Below are 27,676 nucleotides of genomic sequence, written 5' to 3'. Positions count from 1 at the left end.
ACATATTTGGTACCTACAGAAAGCTCTAGGTCTGCTTACTCCAAATATGGTCATGGCATGATGTCATGCTACTCACTTTCACTCATGTCTGAAACATGCGTAAGTTTATGCAAATCGACTCCCAGACGCGTAAACAGCCTTGTGTACCAAGACACGTGATCGAAATACGTGTTCACGATTGGTCAACTGCGACGAGGACCCCCTTGTTTACAAGCATTCTACGTATTATACTATGGGGATAGCTGCAGCAGCGGTGCATGCTTGCATGCAACACGTGTATCGTGACTGCTGCTCAGCACGGACATGTTGCAGTTTCCCGCTTTGTTAGACTGTTTTTTTTTAGCAAGTTAAATGAGGTACAAATTCGGATTTAAACCAACACACAAGAGAAAAAGAAGGTCACATTTATCTAACAAACCTTCATCATGCCATTTCGAAGAAGAATCAAGCTGAAATCACGGCATCAAGGAATACCTCTCCACTGCCGATTCTGCTGGTACTGTTGTGCGAACACCTGATCACGGCGATTGCGAATCTTGAACTGATTACGGTAGGTTTTGTGCTTTTTAAACGTCGTATTTCCGTAAATTTATGGGTGTAAAAAATGATTTCCAATCAATTACAGCTCTTTGACTTAGTTATCATCCTTCATGAGTATGTAAGATTACCTGAGCTATACGCAATTCCCCCACAATGATCGATTTGTTGTGTCAATAATAGCAGCAAATTGTGGCTGTACGAAGGAACAGCTGATCACGGCGATCGTGAATCTTGAGCTGACGATAGGTTTTGTGCTTTTAAAACTTTGCTTTTCCGTAAATTTACGGGTGTAAAAATGATTCCAATGAACACAAACAAACAAACAATTTCACGACGTGAATATATTGTTTTGGCGGACGATTTATTCTAGATTGACAATTTCCTGAAAAGTGCACACAGTTTGCCTATAGATACGTAAATCTCACTGGGTTGAGTACACATTTGGTGACGTACATAGATTTGGCACTTTTCGTAGCCGCATCGAACTTTTTCCAGTGCTCAAATCTGGTAAAAATAAAAATTCTTATATTCAGAGCAGAGACAACTTTATTGCATGATTTACGTCAGAAATTAATCAACAGTCAATTTATATGATGTTATTTCCTACAAATTTTAACTTTAACACATTCCTTGAGGTGTAAAGGTTTTGAATGTGAGGCCTTGAGGAGCTTTTACTCTCCTTATTTGATTAAATCATCAGAGTTGTGGTTTAAAGCCTTAAGGTAGATTTAGTTCTATCTATGTGAACATTAGTTTCAAATTCCCTTGCTTTGCTCATGAATTATGTGGGTATTGTGTATAAAAGGAAATAGAGAAAGAGAAAGCCACAACCCGGCATCTGTCAAATGAAAAGATGACGAAGACAATATGGGGGAAATAAACCTATTTCAAGGGACTTTACAGTGCTGGTTGAGGTGAGGATTCAGCTTGTAACGTTTTGCGAGATACTTAGAAAATGAAATGTTAAAGAGCATACAATTCTAAGGGGAATCAAAAGTTTATTTGATGAAAATCGGTTGTGAAATTACTTAGCTATCTAAAAACAAGGCAAAACAAAGAGATCCTCATAAAAGTCGTGGCCTGTCAATTTTATCAGGATCGCTTTTTTTAGATATCTCAGCCATTTCAAGGCCAATTTTCATCAAATAAACGTTGAATCCTTCTTGAAATTACATGCTCTTTCATATTTCATAAGAGGTTTCTCATTATCTCACCCCCCCCCCAAAAAAAAAATGTATAAACCTGAATCCTCACCTCATCCAGTATTGTAAATCCCTTTCAGTGAATGTTCCGAATTTCCGGACAAAAATACACATTACCTACAGTATCCATGTTTCTCCCCTTTCTTTCTCTCTCTCTCCACCCCTCCCCCAACGCCTACTTCCCCCTACCCCCATCCCATATTATTGCTGTCACTCCAGACACGACCGATGAATAAGGGTCAGATGCAAGAGGATGGAAGGTATGCGCAGAGATACAAACATTAGTCATCACTCGGCACTTCATCCTGACCCTCGAACTCCTCCTCGCCGCCTCCTCTGGTGGGATGGGGGGGGGGGGGGGCGAGGCGAGAGCTCAGCCTACGGATTTATGGCTAACGCCAATATGTTTGGGGGATCCATTAGATAAATCTTTGAGAGGGTATAATCGCAAACTGCGATTTTTACGTCGTATCGAAAGACGCAGATTAGAATGATGATGTCAATATGTCGATGAGTGACAGAGGGAATAAACGAACAAGAGATGATCACAAAAACATTCCACATCATTGTTATCTACCATCCTCATACGAAAACGCGCACGCAGGCAGGCAACCAGTATAGAACAGCAACGAACAAGTTATGTACCTACATGATTGCATATAATAGCCATTAATACATTTACCTAGGGGTCGCATGCATGGTATCGTAAATAGGCCAGGATACAGGGGTTCGGCGCATGTTGCGAGAAATAGTGAGTGTGATAGGATCAATCCGCCACTTCACGCCACATGACGTCATTAAGAGTTCGTCCACGCCAGTTGAGGAGAAACGCTGGATTTAGCTATATGCATGCACGCACCGCGCTTGAACCCGCATCATATGCAGCGTCCTAGGATAACATTTAAAGGAGCACACGCGCTCCCGCGTTTAATATCTTAGTGATTTTTTGGTATCCTTTGCTTGCTACTTTCCTACTGTGAAACATTGGAAATACTGAATGATATTTTCGGAATCAAGGAGCAATGGATCCTGGGGCCCGTTTCATAAAACTTGTAATCAGTGACAAGTTGTCATAGATGTGACAAGCTACTGAAATCCTTGCATCTGATTGGCTTAGAGCAAATTTGTCATAGAAATGTGGCAGTTGTCACTTATGCCAAGTTTTATGAAACGGGCCCCTGATTGATCTTTCTCCCAGTCAGCGATACTTGTTACGTTCTCCTTTATAGCAACAGTCAAAGCGTTTTCCAATATACTCAGTAATATGGTAATAGTTTTCAAGTACTACAGGTCACAGGTGATACACGATTTAAAAGAAAAAAATGCTAAATGTCGATGACCAACGTTAGTCAAGAAAAAATCGTATGTGCTTTGGATTTATTGCTTGTTTAAATGAGAATATGTTACTATTGTTACTCCCCTTCGACATGATCTTTATAAGTAATACTGAAAGCTTCGATGTTGTTAAATGAAATAAATGTTTGCTCATGATTAAGTTCTTTTTTTCATGCAAACGAAACTGTTGTCTACTGTTCTTTTGGCTCTGCAATCCGAAGGTCAAATGATTTCACAAAATAATTTGGATCCCCGTGTTTTCTATAACTCATTAACTTGTTCATGCTTGTGAAAACAGCACATTATTTTTCCCCAACTCTAATTGGAAGTTTGAACGAGCAGGCCTATACAACTCGCAATGTTTTCGTTCCACATTTCCTCGCGCGTACAATCGCCTCTCAAGGTTGACATCTTTCTTTAAACGCATGGGAAGATACCATTTACAAACACCATGTCCTATTGTGTACAGTTCAATGCTAGCATATGTTCGACATACACACGTACCCAGTGCTTGTAGTGAATGTGAAGTTAAAGGGCGAGATCATGGGTAAAGTATGACTCTTCGCTTTGGTAGTGACTACTTTTCAAAGGTAGGCAGGCGGCATTTCTAAAGGAGCTTTCGTGCCTCGTATGTTGTACATTACATTGCTAGCAGTTGATTGACTTGTTGCCAAGCTGTTTCCATGCCAACTGCAATCATTGCCAGTTGCAATTGTTGTTAACTCTTAAAATGACAATGATGTTTAATGCTGCAGTCTGGCCGTCTAGCAAGTCTTGGCCGCTGAACGGGTTGGGAATCACGCCGAAATAAGTGAGAAATGTTCTTGGACAGCTAGACGGATTACAGGACCTCAGCTCATCAGTCAATGTTTTGCAGCAAACTTTAGTTTTACTGGAGCAGACACAAACAAGACGGGAGTGTTGATAGTTCATGCCATATCAAACACAACTCTGTCAGTCTTGCTACATTAGCTTAGCGTTAAGGCTTCTTCTAAAATTTAACAATTGTCATCCTGAGAATCATGCAAAAGTCACATGCAGCGATTATAAGCAGGCAATATTTTGTATGGTGGTAGAATGGAATCTCTTTGGTATCAATTTGTCCTATCGTGAACGTTTGGACATCGATAAAGAAAAATGAAAGGAAATGACCAATGATTACATAATGACAATAAAAAGTCTGATTCACTGCTGCAAGAAGACATTGCCAATATTTGCCACGCTCTTATCAAGCTGTCAGGACACGTATCCATATTCCATTTCATCAGTTGCCGAGGTGAGTTTCCAGAAACAGTTTTAAGATATTTGTCGAAGACTTAATGTGAAATCATATGAGTCAGATTCATGTTTATATTATCAATATCAAACAGAATTCCAATACATGTATATACTGAGTACTCCAAAAGAATTTTGTTAGCGTAGCTCGGGTCTATCGTCGCTTCATTTCGGCGTATCTAGGCCTACTCTTCCTTCAGATCCGAGCATTGTTATGGTATACGAGAAGATGCCAACAAGGTCAAATCTAATTCTATCAATATCTATCAAAGATTGTAATGAACTTCGGTATCCATATTCCCAAAATAAAAACGTCTGATACAAGGCTATCCTTATTGCATATGGCGTGGGCGACCAGGAAGCTAGTCAGAGACACCGATACTAATCGACATTCGGCTCCTTCGGTGATCGCACACGCCACCTAGAACTCGATACTTATAACAGTGCTCGAAAGTAAGGTCTCTCCTTCAGTCGCCTGAGTGAGCGATCAATGTCCCACCATTACTCAAACTCTCGTCTGTTAGCGCATCACATCTTGGGGTAAGCTTGCCTCAGAATCTATCATCTTGCTTTCACTAAAACTTGGCACCTCTGAATTCTACTGCATGATATGTATTTCAGAAAAAAAACAAACAAACACAGTATTATTGTAATACCAATAGCATATCATTACTGAATTAATGGGACACGTTAATTTCATCAAATCTGCACGAAATCAGACCAAAACAAACAAAATACAAATTTGCTAATGTATGTTATCATAAAGAATAATAACTTCAATCTCTTTAAATAATATTGCCAATTTAAGGATGGTTAAGCATTTTTGTTATCCTGTAAGAGTAACACCAAAGAAAAACAGTTAAATTGTATATGATCAAAACAAATAGAAAGAGACGTTTTCACTCTACTTTGTGAAAACATCAACAACGAATAGTTTAATAAAAGGATGCACCACGGGAAAGAGATTTCTATAGACATTGCTTGACAGTAGATGACACGTTCGAGTTCCACTGGTTTCATTTTTCCGATATGTGTAAAAATTATACATCAGCAGTTGCAATCTTCAATAAAAATACAGAGGGTAACATTTTGATAGCAATCTGTTACAGCACATCTTCCCCATCTCTGCACTAATAATCTCTTTCTTTCAGTTCTGACTATTCTACAGCTCAGACTGATACTTTTATCCATCTGATTGTCCTACTGGAACAAAGTCAATGTTGAGACACTGCCCCCTTTAAGGCCGGAACGCCGAGTTCAGGTGTGCAGTCTGAGATAAGTCGGATAAAAGGCGAGTCGGGCTAGACACAGCGTGGCGTGACACCAGCCGCGGTAAACACAGACTCGAAAAAACGGATAACCAACGCTGTGTGAGTACCGAACCTTCTCGGTTGGAACCTTGGCCAGGTGAGCGACTTTAACGTTGGGTATGATTGGGTAATTGGCCCGGATATTGGCGCCTTTTGGTGGGGGATTTTTCTCTCAGTGCGGGATAGCATTTTGTTCGATGGCGAAAGTTCGTCGTCACAGCGTGTGATGAGATGTAACAAGATGTATATTTATACCGCTGTAAAATGTTGTAGGCCTACTACTGGTTATATAGGGTGGTTATCCCTTTCAAGGCTGTAGACCTCAGTTGTTCTTATTTTTTAAGCACCCAAAAATTCCTTGAGATGTCATCAGCATATTTCCACTGGCATCAGAATGCCATCTGGTTCCTGGCATTATAGTAATGGTAATTCGTCATCGAATCATCATTGATTCTGTGGAATGTGCAATATGTAATACGGTCGCTATGAATTACAGAGATGTCAACTCTTTCCAAAATATCACATTCAGCTCATGAATCATGGCATGATTATTAATGTAAATTTGTACCAGATGGTAAGATGGTATTGTAAACCGTATTAGCCGTTTATCTGTAAATGCAATGTAAACTTTTGGAAATGTCTTACATCAGCGAGTGTAGTAGCCAAGTTTCGTTGAAGTAATAATTTGAAGAATGGTGATTTCATGTTGAATCCGCATGCTTTGCACACATCTTTTTAACGTCTGACAAATTCAACGTTTGTCAATGAATTGTATTAGCCGTGTTATTCGGATAACGCTGTATAGAATATTATGTCTGTTCTTCAGAGTGTAACGTGGATATATATGTTCTCTGAGAACTGACGCACCAAAAACTCAATATAATGCAATAATATAGGTTTTCCCGGTCAATTTCATACTTTTGTCATTCAAGTTCCTATTCCGAGCATTCGATTTCACGCATTCCACGCTCGCAGCACTGAACCAGCAATCAAATTCAAAATCCGGTCATTCGAATTCACTATCCGAGCATTCAAATTCACTGTCGGAGCATTCAAATTCACTAACGGAGCATTCAAATTCACTATCGGAACGTTCAAATTCACTATCAGAGCATTTAAATTTAAGAGAGGAGCACGCATTTCATCAATAAGCATTCAAATTCATGTCAAGCTGGCGACAGAATCTCGTCGGTCATTCAAATTCGTGAATAGGCAACCATGTTCCAAATAACTGCATACAATTTAAAAGAAGTCCTGAATTTAGTTAGTTTTGGGCCGTGTATGGATGTGTTTCTCATTTGGCTTTGAATATATTGGGATTTATGATGATTATTTATTTTGCAGTAGAGGTCCACCTGTTCATTGACAATTTTGAACTCGCACTTAGCAAATAGGAATATACAGGCACATGTCCCTCTCGGATTAGACATAAAATGGAGGTCCCCTGTGTAAGAGAGTCACAACTCATGCACGTAAAAGATCCCACTTCATTTATTCATCGCAAAGAGCAGAACATCTAACTGGACCCCATACGGAAGACCAGCTTTTGCAGCTGAATATGGGTTATCCAGCCATCTCCTTTGATAGAAAAGGAAACAAACAAACAAAATTAGGCACTGTATAGGCCTACAGACGAGCATAATACGGAGGGTTGGTTGACACTTTCGAGGAAAAAAAAAAACAATTTCGACTATATTGAAACTGATACATGAACATTTTATACGTGCTGTTTGTTGTGTCAGTATTGCTGTCTTATTGATTTACTTTTGCGGGACTAAAGTGAGCTCATTGTGTGTCAGTTTGTCTTAAAGTGATGAATTGTCATTATGTGGTTGGTGTTGGGGCGTTGTCAGCATACAATGTCATCAAGAAATATGATTACTATTCGTTGTGTTGTTTGGATGCACTGCTGATTGGACATTGCAATTTGAAATTTATTGAGATGAAAAACAAAGAATACATGAACAGAGAACAATTTAGAACGTGTAAACAGTCCTAATTGCACTATATGCAAGCATTCATTGGTTGTGTTGGCCCCTTTTCCTTTCTTAAAAGTCTCCTCCATTTTCCTCGTTAAATTGATTGCACGAAGTAAGAACTTGACCGCCTAAAAATGAATTTGACTGCTCCAAACAAGCTCATTGGGACTATCACGTGACTATCGCATGAATTTGAATGCACGAGTAGGAAAATCGGTGCTCGCATTTTGAAATTGAATGCCCAATCGTGAATTTGCTTTCACGAAAACGAAATAGAACGCTCATAAATGAAATTGATCGCTCGGAATCTTAATTTGAATGCCCGAATATTTTCGCGTGCGTGCGCTGCGTGAATTTGAATGCACATTAATGAATTTGAGTGACAAAAGTATGAAATTGACCGGGAAAACCTATTATTAGCACAACTGTCTATACCCGGCTTACACGTGACGAAGCGTGACGTGGAAATAAAGTAAATTTGATTAAACGATCTGAGGCCAAAACCATACAACTGCCACCAATGCATTCTTTCCTGTTGTGTTTGCAGGGCTATAGATTCTATCACTTATCACTTGTCACGTTGCTGGTGTTGTGGAGGCAGTTACTCAAGTACAACGCCATTATAATCGCCAAGGAGAAAACAGCTGAACTGTGAATGGGCAAACACATGCTTGTCATCAGCAGTGCCAACTGGTACATCATTAAAAGTGTAGCACTACAGTTAACTCTTCACAGTTCTTTTAGAGTGTGTGTGCGTGTGTGTGTTTGTGTGCGTGCGTGTACTTGTAAATCCATGCTTTTTGAGTGGCAGTGATTACTATCGTTGCTTACTACTGTCGTTGTGCAGGGACATTGCAAGGAGTTGAGACAAATTTGTTTGTTATCACTATAAACAGCTTGTTGATCTTTTAGGTGTTGACTTTTGACTATTCGTATTCGACCTAAGAGAGCTGCGGCGTCTCGATCCTACTTGTATCATGCCCTTGACTGTGATAAAGAGACACTATATAAATGCCTCAGAATACTGTCAGCACAATAATTACCTCCCATACATAACCTACATGTAGCGACCAAAGAAACGGCTATGATGAATTGACAAGATTTTGGCATGTAACCATGGAAGTTATTTCTATTCCAAGTTACTATCATCAATAGCAAGACTTGCGTGAGGCCGATCTCTTGTCGTGGGGTATAGCTTGATCGCCATGACAACATGACCGAAGCTTTATAGCCTATTCCTCAACCTGACGATGAAAGGAGATTTACCCCACACATGGCCCACTGGGGCTTTGACGCTTGAGATGTTTTGAAGAAAAACAGTTAGACAGGGTCTTGGGGTGTCCTGCTGAACATGATAAAAGATGAATTGAAATAGATTGTGCCTCGGTGTGACTGCGGATGTCATTGCATTGTCGCCATACAACGAATATTAATCCGTTACTTCCGAATTTTGTAATTCCCCACAAATAGTTTTGATGCACAGCATAATGGGTTGTTAGCGTAGGCAATGGTTGATATACATCATTCGGTCGTCTTGTCTGGAGATGGGCATCATCTTTCTCTATGACTCTTTATCCGGTCAAATATCTTTGTTTCGTGACCATAATGAGGCATCCATACAATGACATGAGACAACTACATTGTATATAGAAAGAGTGGAGAGTGGGTACTTCTATTAAATCTTCGTAGAGATCTTGTGAGTGCGAGATACTACTCTTTGGCGAGGCTCACCGTCTGGGATCACCGTCATTGTCTACTGTGACGTTGGTGTCAATGACATCATCGGTAGTCGTGTCAATCTCCTTGTGTTCCAGTCGCTCCTCCAGACCACCGTTGATCAACTCTTTGTCCAATTTATTGATACCTACGTACGCCTTGAAGTCGCCGAATAAAGCCTGCAAATATTATCTCGTCTGGGTCGGCGGGAAATAATCACTCAACGTGCTAAATAAGGGTCAACGCGGGCGGAAAGTTTGCTCACCCCTAATTGAGAACCTCCCCCTCCCCTTTCCTTTTTGGTGATATTCATTCACATCCTCGCCCCCCCCCCCCATGTCTTTTCGCTCTTTCTCGTAATGCCCGTATCAATGCGTCAATTATCGACGTAACGCGTTATGAAAGCCAAAGGCAGTCTGGACGCGAGACACGAAACGTGTACTCATGTCTGGTGGACACGGACTGCAATTCCGCAAGACTTTAATAACATCTTCTTTACAAACACAGGATGTTGCAATTCGACAGAAATCGGTCTATCGGGATGAACAGGAAAGGAAAGAGAGAAAAGAAGAAAATAAGGTGATCTATACAGTAGAAGGCGGAAAAGAAAAAAGACGGAAAGGAACAATAGGGGAACATGGACATTAACAACAGACTGTCCTGGCTAACATAAAAGGGATTACCAACTTTCCAGAATCAAAATTTGCTACAACTGTTATAGGAATATTGGTTCCCCCTTTCCCTGTACATCTTCCAGTGCATCGATCTTCACTCAAACCAGGGAGGTGAGACGACTTCACCTCCTTGATCAGACAACAGTGAACAACCACTGAGCAGATATAGGAGAAAACGGAGGGCGAGAAGGAGGAGGAGGGTGAGATGAAGCCTGTCAATCAAGCCGTGGATGATCTTTCTCAATGGAGCACTAAACCATTTTCGATCGAGTAGTTTTTGCTCCATTAAGGAACTGGAATCCGTAACGGCAGAACCTAATCCCGGGACACGCTAGAATCATACATGAAGCACGCTCCTCGGCAACAAAAATGCTTAACACCGGCTACATGATACCTGAGCAATGTCGTCTTAGAAGCACTAATAGGATGTGTTTGTCGTTTAGCGACTCTTCCTCTATTCAATAGCTGATCGCTCTTTTCAAGAACTCGGAAGTTGTTAGAACGGCTTAGACGATTCATGCAAGTTCCCCTTAAAAGCACGACAGTAATGTTTTCGTTTTTCTTAACCTCGAGTTCCATTCAGTTAATTGTGTGTGCCCTCGTGCGGTTTCCCGAGAGATACACATGAATGCATTGCAATAATTGATCAACAGGTTGCACAGTAAAGGATTACAGAATAGACTACAAGATAAGATTAAAAAGCATCTTTCTTTCGTAAATAGAATGCTTTTTTGAGATCCTCTTCAGTTTCTTTCGATCTAATTTTCGTTGGAAGTGGCAAGGGGGGGGGGGTGAATGCCAACTTAATCCGTCTCACCATTTAAATTAATAATTGACACATATTCTCGACAAAGGTTTTTAATTTTCGTTCTTTTTTCTGAAATGTGATGAAGGAGAAGAAAGTTGGGTTGGGTGTCTTCTTGCATCCCGTTTTCTAAAATTAACAAATTGTACAAATTGTAATATGTTCATTCATCTATTATTCCTTGATATATTTTTTTTTTCATTCGTCTTGGGGATCTTTCCCCATTGTAATATCCTTCTCTACTAGTTCTTTCCAGTCTTAATCGTCTATTTTGACTTTCTGTTCTCCATAGCACTGCTCTCGACTGGACACAGAAGCCCTCCAATCCCCCCCCCCCCCCCCCAAGCCGACATGCTTCCGACGTCACACCAAGGGGTTAATGGCAGGTATCGACAATAATCCTTGAATCCCACGAGTATTCTGCCAAAAAGAGGAAAATTTTGCCGCAACGATCAGGCGCCAAATGTCCTCAATGTAGAGTCTGCTTCTGCCCCTTTTTCAAACACTATACTAAAATGTCATTTGTAATTCATAACGGACTCGTGTATTTCAGGATCTGTGAGAGATAATCTAATTTCTTTTCACTAAATCTGCGAGAGGAACCCAAACATGTAGCGTTTCGGAAATTTATATTTCTCTCTCTCTCCATCTCTCTGTGATCGCCATATCATCAAAGCTCCATTGTGCGCGCCAACTTTCTGTGTATACCAGCCACGAGTGGATGACCTTTTCGTCTAAAGAAGATGACGTACATCTCGGAAAGTGGCGCTTTCTCCCGGACATCTTTTAAGTTAAAGTGGGAAAGGAATTCATCCTTGATTTCTTCATATCTTTTCTGTTGATCTTTTTTGTCGGAGCCTTTTCTTGAAATCCAGTCGGTCACGCCTCAGATACTACAAAGTGGCAAAACAGACCTCATTGTTTCGCGCCAAAGTGGAAATTTCTATCACGGAGAGTCGAGATTCGACAGGATCGAGGGTAGGAAAAGGAGGGTGGGGTAGGAGTTAAGGAGAAAGTGCACATGCGGGGATTCAATTAACCTTCCAATACTCCTAGTTCGTCTGATGACCCGCTAGTTATGTGTAGGGAACCTCAGACATGAATGGTTCAAAGCGAGGCTGAAGGTGATAATCGATCGGCATGTTCAGGCAGGATTCTTGACCTTGTGGTAGAGGGGCGTGGCAAACCAATCACTGTAAAATAAGACGGGTTTCACTTCACACATCAACTCCTTCTCTTCTTCAACTTCGTACTATCGTTCTTTATTCCATTCCTCTTCCTCTTCTCGATCTATGTCACTATTAACATATATTATTACCATCTATGATACAATAACTCGACCACAAGCGTATCCTTCCATCGCTTTATCGGAGCTAAACTTATATCGTTAAACGCTCTGGCGTTTGAAATCATATCTACTCCATTTTTTTTTTTCTGACGAAACAATTGAGAAACTGAAAATGAGAGATGAAGTTAATCAGAAATATTTGTATCTATACGGAGCTGTGTATCTCTTGTTTCTGGCATACGCATTCAGGGAAAAAAGCCATTGTTATTCCTTCGCAGGCATGGTCCACTTAATTATTTAACCATGGAGATACTGCACCTCCATGCTGTAACGGATCGTTTATAGCTCCCGTTTACCTTTGGGAGCAGTGATTTAAAAGATATGCAAGACATCACTTTTGATGCAAAACGTCCTACCATATAAAACTTTTGCTTTTACAATAAAGCATGAAATATAAAGAGATATCACTATTTTTCTCGTTAAACCACAACTGTAGACGGTTTAGTCTGGAAACATTTTTATTATACATATTGTTCACATGTTGTGTATTTCAAAATACTTAACATAGATTATACTGGTTCAAATATTTACACTGGTTGTTTCTATCACTAACTCACATTTTTAGAACTATTTGAAGCACTAATGCCGGATTTTTGTTTCATCTGCAAATGGTAAACTATGCCTTTAACCATGGAGCTATTTCAGTTCCATGGTGTAACGGGTCACTTCGTCCAACCAAGGAGCTACTAAGTTAGTAGCTCCATGGTCCAACCATTTCACTCTATATACACCTCTTCTTCTTTTTTGTCTCAAGTCTCCTTTCATTCCCTCTCAGTGGAGTGTTGCCATCGTTCTCCCATCTGACAGACTTCTTGCTGAATGTTCTTTTTGAGTATTCTACCCCATTATCGATGTATTAAGGTCGATTGCCTTGCTTCATTATCCGCAGACCATGACAATCTTGTGGGAAACGGGTAATTACCTCTATTGATCACCCTTTTCAGTACGAGGGCAGATACCTACAAGTCTATTGAGGATCAATTTCGTTACATAACTCCTCTGTCTCAAAAATCCCATTTCCACGGCGTTGCGGTGACTATATGCAGCTAAAACTGGCTGAGAAGACCGTTATGTCTTTCCGGTCGAGAAGCGCAGACAAAAACGAGACTAATTCTTATGGTCCTGTTCAAACAGCTTTACAGAGGGACGCGTAATCTCGACTCTTTGTGCTAATTTTGGTGACTCCAGCCAGCCAACTTTTTTTTTTTCTGAACCTACGGCTTACAATGAAGAGCCATGGATATTATTATGTTGGAAGGAATTAGATGGTCACTTACACGTTAATCGCCATTCATGACAAAAAGACTGCCACTTTTAGATCGATACGCAGTATTTCGTCTTTTCTTCTTCACACTGTCTTTTTCCATCTTAATTCACCTTCCCCTGCCCCCCCCCCCCATTCCCTCTCACTCCTCTTCCTCTGTTAAGCAAACACAGATGCTCACAAACACTCATACACATATGTAATCTACTACAAACCTTGGTTCCTTATTCAATTCGTTGCTCTTTCTTTAATTTCAGCGAGTGAAACACCCGTACAACCCTATAGCATAAGCTGCCCCTTGCTTGCGTGTCCTTCTGGCTAAAATCATCACTCTCTTTGAAAGTAAAATTCAGAGAGGAAAAAAAAATCCAGGACACCATAGTTCGACGACTTCCCTGGGTCTATTTTGACCTCATGATTGAGTCACTGCCAGCGAACCTCATATAAAATTCTAGTGTGTATGTGCTGGGCAATCAGCATTTGCGTCACACATGCACACACCACTTGAAGAACGGCAAAAGTGGCGTGTCACATAGTTGCAAACATTGTAAAGTACTTAGGCGCAAGAATGCAACACGGAATGCAAACACATTCTTCGAGACGTCTGTTAAAGGCCCCCACGTACCCTGCCCCTGTACTGTCTACACATCCGTGAGCCATAACTCAGAAACTGAACACTTGTTTTGAACTAAAGGAAATTGTTAATGGCTCATCATATTAAAGAGTGATCTCTAACCAAAGTGGCAAAAGAAAAAACATCCACCTGTATCATTCCAGCTCGACGTACGCTACAGGCAGAATTCTGTAAACTTAAAATTCTCATGAACAAACGATTGCAATTAATTTTGTCATATTCTGCACAGTAAATATAATTCTACCGCTACATCCTGGAAGATACTGTCTTGGATTTTGGGCACCCCCATTGTAAAATTGGAACTACTGATTGTTATACTCACTCAGTTGAAGCTAGGATGACGTAGTTTTTAATTCCTATGAAAGTAAAGAGTATGAACATCCTCTCAGCGATCCACAATTCATCTATAAATATGATAGTGGGACAAACTACTATACCGTAACTAAAACAACGTTCAGAAATGCTTGCTTTTCTTGCATAGAAATCATCTTATTTCGAGATGAGCAATCTTCTCTATCGTACTTTGGTAAGTTCGATAACCCAGCAACCCATACAGAGAGGGATAGAGTGCGACAGTCATACAGACAGGTAATTCTACTGCTACATCTTCGAAGAGACTGGTTATGTTCATGGCAGAAGTTCATTTCGCTACCTCCACCCGAAAATTGGGGCGTTCCGGCAAAAACCAGAATCTGAAGGGAAAATCTCGACAGTTCAAGAACACGTAGCCTTCACGATGTAGAAAATATTGTCACTTGATACATCCTGTTATTCGTGAAAATGTCCATCCTCTCTCTCTCCTTTTTCCCCCGCTCTCTCTCCCTCTCCCTCTATCACTTTATGTTTTCAAAGACACACACACATACGCACACAGACGCACGGACACATATATAACATAATAATCCCGTATCATTTTCTTGTACATCATTAGGAATGTTCGTTAAAAAAAGGAAGCAGTCAACACACGCAACTATTACTCCAGAAATTCAACGCCAAAGCCACGTCATTATATACTTCGACACCTAAAACCAAGTATCCATTTCATTATCAACACCTACCCGTACATATTGCAAGGTGGTAGATACTATCATGATCATCACAATGATATTCAGATTCAGATTCAGATTCAAGTTTATTTCGTTTCTCGACAGTAAAAAAATAACATAACATACATCACTCTTTCTTCAGTGATAAGAATCGTACCAACAAAAAACAAACAAACAAACAAACAAACAAACAATCAAAGTGAGTTTAACAGAGTAAAACAGTACTTGTATGCTTGCAGTAAAGATACATTTCAATGCCTGAAGTAAATCAAAGTAAAGTAAAGTTGAATATCAACGTACACAAGGCGAAAAACGGAGGGACCCACTGAAAAGACGAAGCTTGTAGAGTGTGGGCCCCTCAGGAGAGAAAGAATCATTGAAATTATTGGTAATAATTATCGGCATCAGGACAGCAACGAAAATATCTGAAGCAACAACAGCGAAAATAGTTGTAACAGCAGAGAAAAAAAAGAGGAAAAAATGTTTAAAAAACATTGACAAAATAGAATTAGAAATGGAAGCCCATAAAGAGTCAGACAGAAAAGGAAGAAAAACACAAAATGACAACATTAACATATAAACGAACATAAAACGACACTGGGACATCGACGAGGCTAAAAAACCCGCAAAAGACAGACTACGACAGGAAGTAAGACTAGCACAACGGAGATAACGATACACGAGGGCTGGACGATGGAAAACAAAAACAAGACAGAGACAAGACCGGACGGAAAAAAAAATAACAATCCCTCATTGTATAAGCGTATAGAGTGCAGATCCCGAAGAAAAATCCATCAACTGCATGACTAACTTAACCCAAAACTTTATTCACGAACTTGGCGGTGGTCAGCTAGTACGAGCGACAATGTGTAAGCAATTATGCGGATTTTATGAAAGGGGTATCAAAATGAATAACGTGTAAAACTAATCCGATTCATGACAAATGTTATTGTAAAATCGCAAAAGATAGGCTTTTAATTTTCTTTGAAATGAATACAAAGAGGGAGCTGTTTTTATATCGTGGTTCAGAGAATTCCAATAGTTTGGACCAGTGTAGATAAATGAATTTTTCCCTAAAATTGTTCGGAAAAAAGGTAAATGAAATTCATTTGAACGTCGGGTGGGATAGGAGTGAAATGATTGGTTTTTAAGGAACATTGAATCAAAAATAGATGGAAGTGAACTGTTATTAAACATGTACATAAATTGACCTAAGTTCAATAAAAACAACTCATTTATTTTTAGTAGCTTATTAGACGCAAACAGTAAATTTGTATGTGAACGTGTAGGAGAATGACAAATAATACGGAGGGCTTTTTTCTGCAGTAACAACACTCTATTCAAGAGGGTCTGATGAGTATTACCCCAAGCCAAAATTCCATAATTCAAATAAGGCAGTATCAAAGTGGAGTATAACATGAGTAATGACTTTTGAGGAATATAAAATTTCAATCTGTTCAAAACACCTATATTACGTGAAATAATTTTACATATATGATCAATATGTGTTTTCCAAGACAATTTATTGTCAACAATTATACCAAGAAATTTAAAATCTAATACACTTTCTAAATTAATATCATCTAAAACTATGTTAGAATTTAGTGCTTCGACAGTATTACTGAAAAGCATATATTTTGTTTTTTGAACATTCAATGATAATTTATTAGCCCTGACCCAATTAGTAACTTTTAACAGTTCTGTGTTAACTTTTTGGACTAAAATATCAACATCGTTGTGAGCAAAAATAACAGTGGTATCATCTGCAAAATGAATAAAAGAAAGTATTTCAGAAACAGAAGAAAAGTCATTGATATATACTATGAATAGCAACGGTCCTAATAAACTTCCCTGAGGAACACCACACTTAACATCTCTTATAACTGAATTATTATCTTTAATAGTAACAAACTGTTTTCTATTACCTAAGTAACTCTTAAGCCACTCCAAGGCCTTCCCACGTATTCCATAATGCGATAACTTATAAAGTAAAATGTTATGATTGATTGTATCGAAGGCCTTGGAGAAGTCCAAAAAAATACTAATTAAATGAGCATGGTTGTCAATTGCGTTAACCACGTTATCAACGAAATGAAGAATTGCATGAATAGTGCTATGTTTTTCTCGAAATCCAAACTGAGACTTTGTAAAAATTTTATGCAAATTAAGAAATTTAATAATTCTAATATAAATTATTTTTTCTAATACTTTAGACAATGAAGATAATAAAGAAATTGGGCGATAATTACTGATATCCAGTTTGTCACCCTTCTTATATATTGGTATTACTTTCGCCAATTTCATTTTATCAGGAAATATACCATGAGAAATTGATAAATTAAAGATATGAGTCAAAGGGTCTGCAATTGCAGATATGACTCCTTTAAGAATGCAATTATCAATACCATCATAACCGGAACTGCGCTTATTTTTAACAGAAGAAACTATATCAATAATTTCATACCTATTCGTTGGAATAAAAAAAACAGAATTAGGGTTACGTTGACCTAAAAAGTCAGTAAAGTTTTGTTTAGTGGCCGGGATATCTTGAGCAAGCGATTCACCTATCTGAGAAAAATAAGAATTAAAAACATTGGCAATATCAACAGAATTGTTAATCAAATTATCATCCGATTTAATTTGATCAATCTCTACTTTTTTGCTCTGTATATTCATCGCTCGGTTTAAAACTTTCCAGGTATTTTTAATATCAAACTGAAATTTTGACAACTGTCGTGAGTAATAATTTTTCTTCTCAAAACGTAGAATTCTGATTAGTGTATTTTTATAAGATGTGTATTTCCTTTTCGATTGATCAGTATTTTCCATTTTGTATTTATAATATAAACGATTTTTTCTGTTAATTGAGCGAAGAATTGATTTAGTAATCCACGGTAACCTAGGAGTCTTCTTATAATCCATTCTTTTCTTGTGTTTAGGAATTATATCATCCAGAAAACAATTCAAAATATTCATAAAATTGTCAAAAGACAAATTAACATCGTCACTGTCGTATACTCGTGACCAATCTGCATTATCAAGAGCGGCATCAAGACTGGCCAACTTTTCAGGGGACACTCTACGTTTAAATAAAGAAAATGAAGATTTGGAGTCATTAACAAGCGTTCTCAAAGTAAAGGAAGTCATTATTGGAAAATGATCCGTTATATCTGAAAGAATTATAAAAGAGTCAGGGAGGGGTAAAACATTACAAAACATATTATCAATGAGAGTAGCCGAATGATCTGTAACCCGAGTTGGTTTGGAAATGAGGGGCAGAAAGGAAGAAGACAAAAGCGTTTCGAGAAACTCACTTGAAGAATGATCATTTCCTGATTTCAACAAATCAATGTTATAATCGCCAAGTAAGAAACAGTCCTTGTTTCGAATTGCTGGATTTTTTGCCAAATCTGAAATATAAGTTAAAAAATCTACAATATTTGAATTGGGAGGTCTATATATAATTCCAACTACCACATTCTTACATCCTGGAATACTAAGTTCAATGAAAAGAGATTCAACGGTACTATCCATTCTGGAGATATCGCTGTGAACAACACATTTAAACGAACTTGAGACATAAAATGCAACGCCACCTCCACTCCTGTCAGATCTATTATTAACATACATATTATATCCGTCGATAGCAAAAGAGTTTTCAGACGACGCGGTTAGCCAAGTTTCACTCAGACCAATGACAGAGCATGATTGAGTGTGATCAGATTCTAATAAAAACTGTAACTCATCAAAATGCTTATTTAAACTCCTTATGTTTAGATGCAGCAAAGAAAACGTGTCTTTAGAAAAACTATGATACATATCTTTACATTCATTAACAGTTATATAATTACATAGCGGGTTCTGAATTGAATCATCAAAATCATAAGTAAATTCAGGAGCTGATGAATTCAAATTATCGGCTGCGAAATTATCATAGGGAGTTGCATGTGTAACTGGTACTCCATCAACTAAATCAGATTCGGATGTTGTGTGTCTAAATAATTCAAAGAAATCATCATTCGACATAGAATGAAAGGGTGCATTTACGAAATCAGCCATAGTAAATAATGATATGGTCTGGAATAGAGTTCTGAGTTTCCAGCAAAAGTGTGAAGAGGAAGCGTGCGATAGAAAAGGAAAGCGGCCAGCAGGCAACGTGTAACAAAGCGCGTGAACAATTCGATACACGTAGGAATGTGCAATGCTGGCGTAGGAGTCTTGATGTAGGGATGATCGCTTCGAGGAAGGTGTAGTGGGAGTAAGAAAAAGCAGAATGGGTTGAACGAGAGAGACCAATAATGGCGAGGGAGACAAACACAGAACAAATAGAACAAGTAAACGAAGATACATGTACAACGAGTGTCTGGGTGGGCATCCAAACTGAAAGCAAAAGACATATATATAGAAAAAGTTGGGCTGAAAATAAAGAAAGAAAAGGAAGCAAATAACAAAACTCAACTGTTGGAGTGAAAGAACATATCCGCCTGGACATCTTTATCAGGTATAACATGTACAATACAATTACAGAGCCGAGCTAAACTGTTGCTGTCTTGTTCTTACAAGAGGAGTTGCTGTGAGCTCTCCCCTTCTCACTTTCATTAAATGGTTTCCATAAAATTAAAAAACTCTAATGATTGTGTGCAAAACATTATTCAAGCTTTCTTCTACATCCCTGTGTTTATGGTACATGGTATCGTTACTATGACTTAAAGCAGAGAAGGTGGCTGCCTAGCCTCGACTACGGGTATTTCTTTCATGGCACATTACACAAGGGCCTAACATGGAATACCCTGTCTGCTGTATACATTAAAAAAAACATTGGCTGAAAATTCCACAGTTATACATCACCATGCAGTTTCTGGCAGCATTTGCTTTACAAATTTTGTACCTGGCTCTTTGCATCTTATTGACTCATGGCACGGCGTGCCCCACTCCATACTCATTGCGCATAATCTTAACAGTAGCCACGCCCCACACAGTGACTTATCAATTCCAAAATGCAAATTTTAAAACCCAGATATGACGACCGGTTTGTCCCATTATTACCACTCTTCCTCGCGGCAGTTTTATCAAACATTTAGTTCATAGCTATCATCTAGTTTGATTTATTGCCTAGAGGATGTACCATCAATTCCAACCATGTGCATGAATGTCATTGCGAAGAAGTGTTGGTAATCTATAGGCAAGTAATAACAAGTAGTCAAGAACAACGTTACCTCTGAATACGGGAAAATGAAAGTGAAGATAATGACCATGAAAGTCGACAATCGTCAAAAACACACATCTTTCTACAAAATAAATCCCCATCAGTAAACCATATAGGTTTATCTGTCAACTCCCTCCCCCGCCTCCCCCCATCTCTCTCTCTCTCTCTCTCTCTCTCTCTCTCCCTGTCCTGATAACGATAATCAAAATGGTCATCAGCGACATAGTGGCCTTATGTTACGAACAGTCAACGCAAGTGGTGAGGTCAAGATTCGGACATTATACCGAGTGTCCGCTGATATAAGTTTATCAATTGTGAATAATCTGAGACAGCATGTGGTATTAATGTGCAGACGCGAAATCAGGGAGGGGTTCTTGGGTTGGTTACAGCTCGTTATTCCGAAGTTTCGTTATTCCGAAGGCTCTTCAGTCCGAAGATTCGTTATTCCGAAGGTTCGTTATCCCGAATTTCATTTTCGGATCAAAAATCATCGGAATAACGAACCTTCGGAATAACGCCACAAATGTTCGGATTAACGAACCCCTCTTCATTTTCGGATTAACAAACCTCTAGGTATAGGGAATTTGTGTGTTACGGATTAACGAACCTTCGGAATAACGAACCTTCGGAATAGCGAACCTTCGGAATAACGAACAGCACTGACCCCTTGGGTTTGGGACCATGCAACCATAATTATCCCTCCTTACCCAGGTAGAGTATAACATATAAAAATAGTAGTATAGTTGTAAAGCATACCTGACAATTCTAGGGGATGATAATGTCAAAGTGGAGCTTTACATACAAAAATAGGCTATCCTGTGTAAGACAAAGTACTATTGATATCACTATTATCAACATTGTCATTATTAACATTACTCTCATTAACCAGTGTTATATCCATTATTAAGAATGTGATCTTTGTTCCCATAAAGTATACTGGAAGTAATAATTTTCATTTTCCTTTTATTTCTCCACAAGGTAACATAATCTTCCTTGTTCTGGCTTAGATGCTTTGACATTCGACAATATTCAATCGTGTCCACCTGGTCACCAAAACCATTGTACAGGGGGATCCATCACTGCTAATTTTCTAATCAGACGTGACGAATTTGTTCATATTTTAGGGGAGGATATGTTATCAACGTTTAGTTCTGTGTAGTTTTGAGATGACAAAATCAGAGCGTTTTGTTCATAGGGGATGACATAATCATTACATCAATATCAGCGATTATCCTGAATATACTAGCTACAACGGCCAGGGAATTCCCGCCTAATAGGGTACAGTAAGTTGCGGACATATCCCTGGATATTGCGCATCGTGAAAACGAGAGAGATAAATAATTATATAGAGAAGCAACGCTACATGTGAACACACGTCACAGGTTGGATACAGGGTTATAAGATTATGCAAACAACATAATAAACACACCAGCCAATAGACTCTCTCAGATAAGTCGTTTCAAGCAATCAAACAACGCAATTTCATTTTTATCTGTCAGTTTATAGCATGGGGTTAGTTATAGACTGTGGTATGATCCATTGCCAGATGACGCAATGAATAGAAACCAAGTATGGAAAGAAAGGAGAGGAACAAATTATTACCAGATTTTTCTACTCCGTAATATTGGTAACCACGGTCAATGTTATACCTAAAACAGTAGCCGCGATATTGCGGACTATAATATAGAGGAAATAGACTCAAGGGATATTACTCAAGCATTTACATCACTGTACCATATATATATATATATATATATATATATATATATATATATATATATATATATACATTTATATATTCATCTTGGAATTTTCCACGTGTTGGACTTCGAATGTTATGATTAATAGAAGAATGAGTCTCAAATACGCCATCTGTAGATCCAGCAAGAAGGTTACACTACACTGACGAAGGCCTGAGGCAGGCTGAAAATTTTGTGAGTAAAAACCTTCTTGTTGGATCTACAGATGGCGTAATTTGAGACTCATTCTTATATTTATACGAATATATACAGCTGTATTATTCATGTGTGTGAAGGTGCGTTTGGAGGAGAAATGGGAAAAAAATTACACAATAGAAGTTCTTGTTTATGTGTACGTGCAGGTCAGTGTCGGTTGTATAAGTTCGTCACAAACAGATTCGCCATGGTATTTGCAGATGTAGACGTGTTCATGACTTCGATATACTGTATAACTATAGAAGCCTAATCTTATGGTTCAACAAGTACCAGCCAGTTTCAAAATCAAAGGGAAAAAGAAGATTACAATAGCTGGCGGAACCGTTATTCTGTCAACCGTTTCTTTCTTTGAACACCATAAATGTTTGATTAATGAAGTCATAACATCAGCCATGCCCCTATAAAGCTCCCCCCCCCCCCTAGCAGTGTAATATGCATTCCAGCACCCATAATATGCATTCCAGCACCCATGAAATATCTTTGCAGTCCACCCACGTAACTGTTTTGTGTTTAGTGAAGTGGATATTCACTATAATTCAACATGCAACATTGAACTGCTGTTGAAGCGTGTGAACATCACCCCAAGCCCAATCAAAGTGTGATGCAAATGGAAGAAGATTGAGGTCTCTCCGAGCTCAGTCGATGGGCACGATTTACATTTTTCGTGTACTCTTTAAAGAAACGTCAGCGTGGTGCTTGATTCGTGGGGCACCCATCACAAATGATGCAACTTTGGCTGTATATTGAATGAGGATTTCTAATTGTGAACTGACGTAGATTATCTGCTTGTCTTTCGAAACCTTCAAAGTGTACTCTACTGGCCTTTGCAGACCGGAACTGCGGGGCCCCGAAGAAAGAGCGAAGGATGGCGAGAAGAGGCACACAAGTACTGGCAAACTTATGACAGGTGCAGGCTGACCATTGTGCAACACAAAAATGAATATTCCGGAGAATAAGGAACTCGCTATCCAAGACATAACGTGAAGTCTTGATGTATTGAATCTTTCCTCTCTTTTTCTTTTAATTCTTCTCTCTATATCAAGTCAACTCGATGACTCCCATTTGTGAATATGATAATAAGTGTAGAAGAATTGTCAGGACCAATGGAATTCATATAGGTGAACCACTGGGGATGAAATGATAATAAAGAAAAAGAAAATGTTTCTGTCACACCAGAGAACAGAGAACTGAAGTTTTGACTGACTACAATGAACTTCTCCTGTATGGAAGATGATGCTTTGAGTTTGTTTGCATCGCTGACCTTCTGATAATAGGGCCTCGCAAACATGACTTCATCATTGCTCGTTGGTAATCATAATTGACAACTGTCAAATTCTAGTTTGAACATTTATTTGTTTGTTTTCGCTTTGCTTTGTTTTTGTTTTTGTTTTTTGCCTTCTGCTTTTTTTGTATTTTTTGTTGTTATTATTATTTTTTTTTAATTCAGCCTGAAACCAGGGAGCGATCCAAGTTTGGAAGCATGATAAGAAAACGGTAATGAAATTCCAGTTCCTGTGTCACGTTCGCTCTTTTCTTTTTCTTCAAAATTCAGACATTGTCAGAGGTATGGTCTGTGTCTGTTGAATCCCCGCAGATTGAAGCAGAACGTTGTAACAGATGAAAAGCATGAAAATTGTATTACTTCTAGCTTTCTTCCCCCCCCCCTCCCTCAAAAAAATAAAAACATTATTGAAAATGAAACTTTTCTGTCCAATAAGGTTAATGCAAAACGCTGCCTCGTCAGGCTCGAATTACGCCGAGAAAATAGCCTACTTACTCGACATGATTGAGAAACAAATCACAGAGCCGGCTCATGTTTGAAATTGAGATTTGACTCATATTACAGAAGGCTTTATTTATACAACGCATCACCGCTGGAATATGAATGTACGGAGCACAATCTGGTCCGTGTACACTGTATGTCTTCCGCTCTATTTGCCTAGCCTTCGAACAAATATTGATCTATTTGTTTGCGAAAGAGTTTATCTGAAGGTGAATGGATTTTGTATGGTACAAAGTATTGTGTAGACATGTATTATTATGTGAAGCTAACAGGAAGCTCAAAGATATGAAGAAATATGAACGCATAAGGCAGCCATGTCTCCCCCATCTTTTTGTCAACATACCTGACATTTTGGGTGAAATGAAAAAAAAAAAAGGACAGGAATTCCGGGGGCGTGTGAATATGTATAAAACACATTGCTTTGCATGCGCAGGGTATCTGTCTCGAAAAAGAAACGTATAAAACTCATCATAATGATATGAATAAATACCTCGAGAAGAGACATCGGACAGTGCTATTTCGTAAACATCTGCTTCGATACGGAACGTTAAAAACTTGTAGTATCAATGCTATATACTTCGTAAACATCTGATTCGATACGGAACTTTAAATACTTGGACTAATGCTTGTATTACTGTTGTTTGGTATCCTGGTCATCAACTCGCGGGCTAGAAACTCCCGGCCCGGTAATGTGGTCGTATAGGCCTATAGTGTCACTAGTAATTAGGCCATTACGTTCATTTAAGATTCCGGCCTTAGTGTTTGAGCTACCATTGTATGCAACTCGCTGCTCAAACAATGTTTGAATTCCACACGTCGCTGTCTTTCCGACTGGCTGCTCGGTTGCTCGTCTTTACATTTCTTTTTTGTAGGTGCTATGCACGAACATACGATTTCTCAAGCGTTATCCAAGATATCATCGGAATTTTCCATTGTTTTGAGGAGCACGTTGTGGCCATTTTTAGAGGTACAGCGTCATTTATGCCATTTGCATATCTTGCTACCGAATCTCCGACCTCTGCATAGCGTGCTTGAAATAATGTAGATATACTGACGCAAAATACTCCTTCATTGCCTTTTATCTACATAGGCTTGATGTTAGAATGATAACAATATGCATAATACACTATTATGTCATCCGTAGGGCATGAGCAAAATAACAAATTAAAATGTATTGATTTCGATTCAATTCGTAATGAATATCGTCTACGTTGATGAGACATGATAACAATTGAGTTAGATTTTAGAGGTATAAAGAATAAAAGATCCGCTGCAGAAGATATTGTTTGCCAATGAAAATGAGAAAGATCTCAGACTGGTGTTGCATGCGGTTATAAATGCTTGAATAATACACTTGACGTGTGTTACATCTCCTATTTACGTACTGAATGAGCATGAGCAACTGTGCGCATAGCTCCCTTGGCGTTGATTTCACCGAAAGCTTATGTGTAAGTACCTTACTTATGGTGTAAGGGCGTGAAACCCCCTCGAACTTTGCCATGTTTACTCGCATCATCTGTGGATGACATGGAAATCGTATGTAGTCTATATCTAAGGTAAATACAGCACTGCTGTTGTAACTAAACGTGCACAACATGTTGGTTTCGATTTGATGTAACTTATCTAAAGATATCTGTTTGGAATTATTCTTTGGACTTGATGTTGATACTTTTCCTTTACATCAAGAAATGAATCAACAACTTCCATCGTATATAGGCTTGGAAAGAAAGATGACACTTCAGATTAGCGAGAAACGAACTCTGGGGTGCTGTGATTTAATTTGATTTAAGCAATGTTTGGAATTATTCTTTGAATTAGATGTTATTATTTTTCCTTTACATCACGAAATGGATTAACAACTGCCAGTAAGCTTGGAAAGAAAGATGGCGCATCAGACTAGCGGGAAATGAACTCTGGGGTGCTGCTATTATACCATGTATACAGAGATGTGATCATTCTTCTTGGAAAAGTATCACTAGGGTAAGTGGGTATAATAAATTATGTCGACCTGGAAGTTCCGATGTCTAATAGTACTTGTAGTATGGCGATGAAAGCTTTGGGCTCATGAATTAGAGATTTTGAGCTTCGTCTGCATGATCCATCAACGACATTTTACCCATGCTGTTACATTTTGACTCAGGTGCACATAACGAGGATTGTGACCAGTGACGATAATGTCAGGACCCTGTTTCTCAGAGAGGCGCTCACACTCTCCTATGAGGCCACTCCGGCTCAATTAAAGTACATCATCATTATGATCGCTATTGCAATTATCATAATCATAATTATCATTATGATTACCATCATCATCATCATCATCATCATCATTGCAACAACGTGCAGATTATCACAAAATTATTAGCATAAAACTGCTTCCCTTTTGTACTATTCCACTATTTAAGACCGGCATGGCGATCATATTTTAGTGAGGATAAAGTTGAGGTGTGAGTTCCCTTCATTTTTTTTTTCTCCCTCTACAATGAAATTACTAAGATCGCAACTCCTGATCTATAATTTGAACAAACATGTCGGAAAAAAGGAACCAGGTATATCCTGGTGGTAATGTCGCTGCCCGGCAGCAGTAGATGACAGGTTCCAATCCCACTACTTCTTTTTTTTTTTCTAGACGTGTTTGTTAAAATTGCAGATCAGCAGTGTGTTGTGATATTTCAAATTTCACTTATAGAGGAAGAAAAAATTGAAGAAAACTCACACCTCAACCTTCACCCTCTGCTTAATAAATATCTTGCTTTCAATGACAAAGTTGTCTGGAACATAAGAAAATGACAATAATGATTATTAATGCATTTTATTTATTTATTTTTTTTGGGTAAAGTGTATTCTCTTCAGTATTCAAATGTTCCCCAACAAGGGCCTGCAAATACTATGGCTCTGACGTTTTATACTCATTAACGTATGTATAATAGGTCATAATAATTATGGGGAAGCCAGTGGGTTTAACATCACGTTGAGGTTGCACCCTATAGAGGAGGAGTCTAGGGCCTCATCCTCTGTGATACAGCTCTCCCATTGCAGTCACAGGCAGAAATTACGCATGAAACAAGATGTTCATGGCTCACCTCGGAGCTGTAACGCCTCCCCGAAATCTTCGGACATGTGATTTCTCGTGTTGAATCCAGGTGGTAGAAGCAGCATGAGGAAGAGGAAGAAGTAGACATAGATCCATTTTAAGGAGTCCATCAAGGTCTGCCCAGTGGAAGACATGATCGGCAATGGTTCAGGTCGCACCACTGGCCCAGGCGCCCGTCTGACTTTGCAAAATCGGCAGGTGCTGGTGCTGCTCATAACGTTAACAGTTGCCCTGCCAATCAAAGTATGTTCGTCTTTATCGATTGACAGACCTATACACGTTGTTGGGAGCTGTTAGCATACACTAGGACCACAACGCAACAGGTAAGGGCAAGCGAGCTAATACCGCAAAAGTATGAATCACTCAACTAAAGGGCTCCGCTTCTGTTGACATGGAGTTCATGCGTTTGCTTTTTAATATACACCTTTGACTTTACACACCGATAGTCGCCCGAGTCAAATTCCAGTAGCACACCTCGATTGTGCCCTGGGAGGTTCTCCGCTCCTTGGATTG

The 27,676-nt window shown here is 38.9% G+C and overlaps 1 protein-coding gene across 1 annotated transcript in view; it reads right to left on the bottom strand.

Annotated features, from left to right (window-relative positions):
- LOC139721192 (uncharacterized) overlaps positions 1-27,287 on the bottom strand; it is a 121,402-nt gene extending 94,115 nt beyond the window's left edge. The window contains exon 1 of the mRNA XM_071632520.1: positions 27,153-27,287. Within this exon, the coding sequence (XP_071488621.1) occupies positions 27,153-27,273 (121 nt within the window). The 5' untranslated portion in view covers positions 27,274-27,287. The remainder of the gene's footprint in view (positions 1-27,152) is intronic.
- Between the last annotated feature and the right edge of the window lie 389 nt (positions 27,288-27,676).

Source organism: Diadema antillarum, unplaced genomic scaffold, assembly GCF_040938485.1.
Source record: "Diadema antillarum isolate AM-2024a unplaced genomic scaffold, OU_Dant_1.0 scf00000139, whole genome shotgun sequence".
Taxonomy (NCBI): domain Eukaryota; kingdom Metazoa; phylum Echinodermata; class Echinoidea; order Diadematoida; family Diadematidae; genus Diadema; species Diadema antillarum.
The sequence above is the reverse complement of the archived record's forward strand: the minus strand, read 5'-3'. Positions and strand labels throughout refer to the sequence as shown.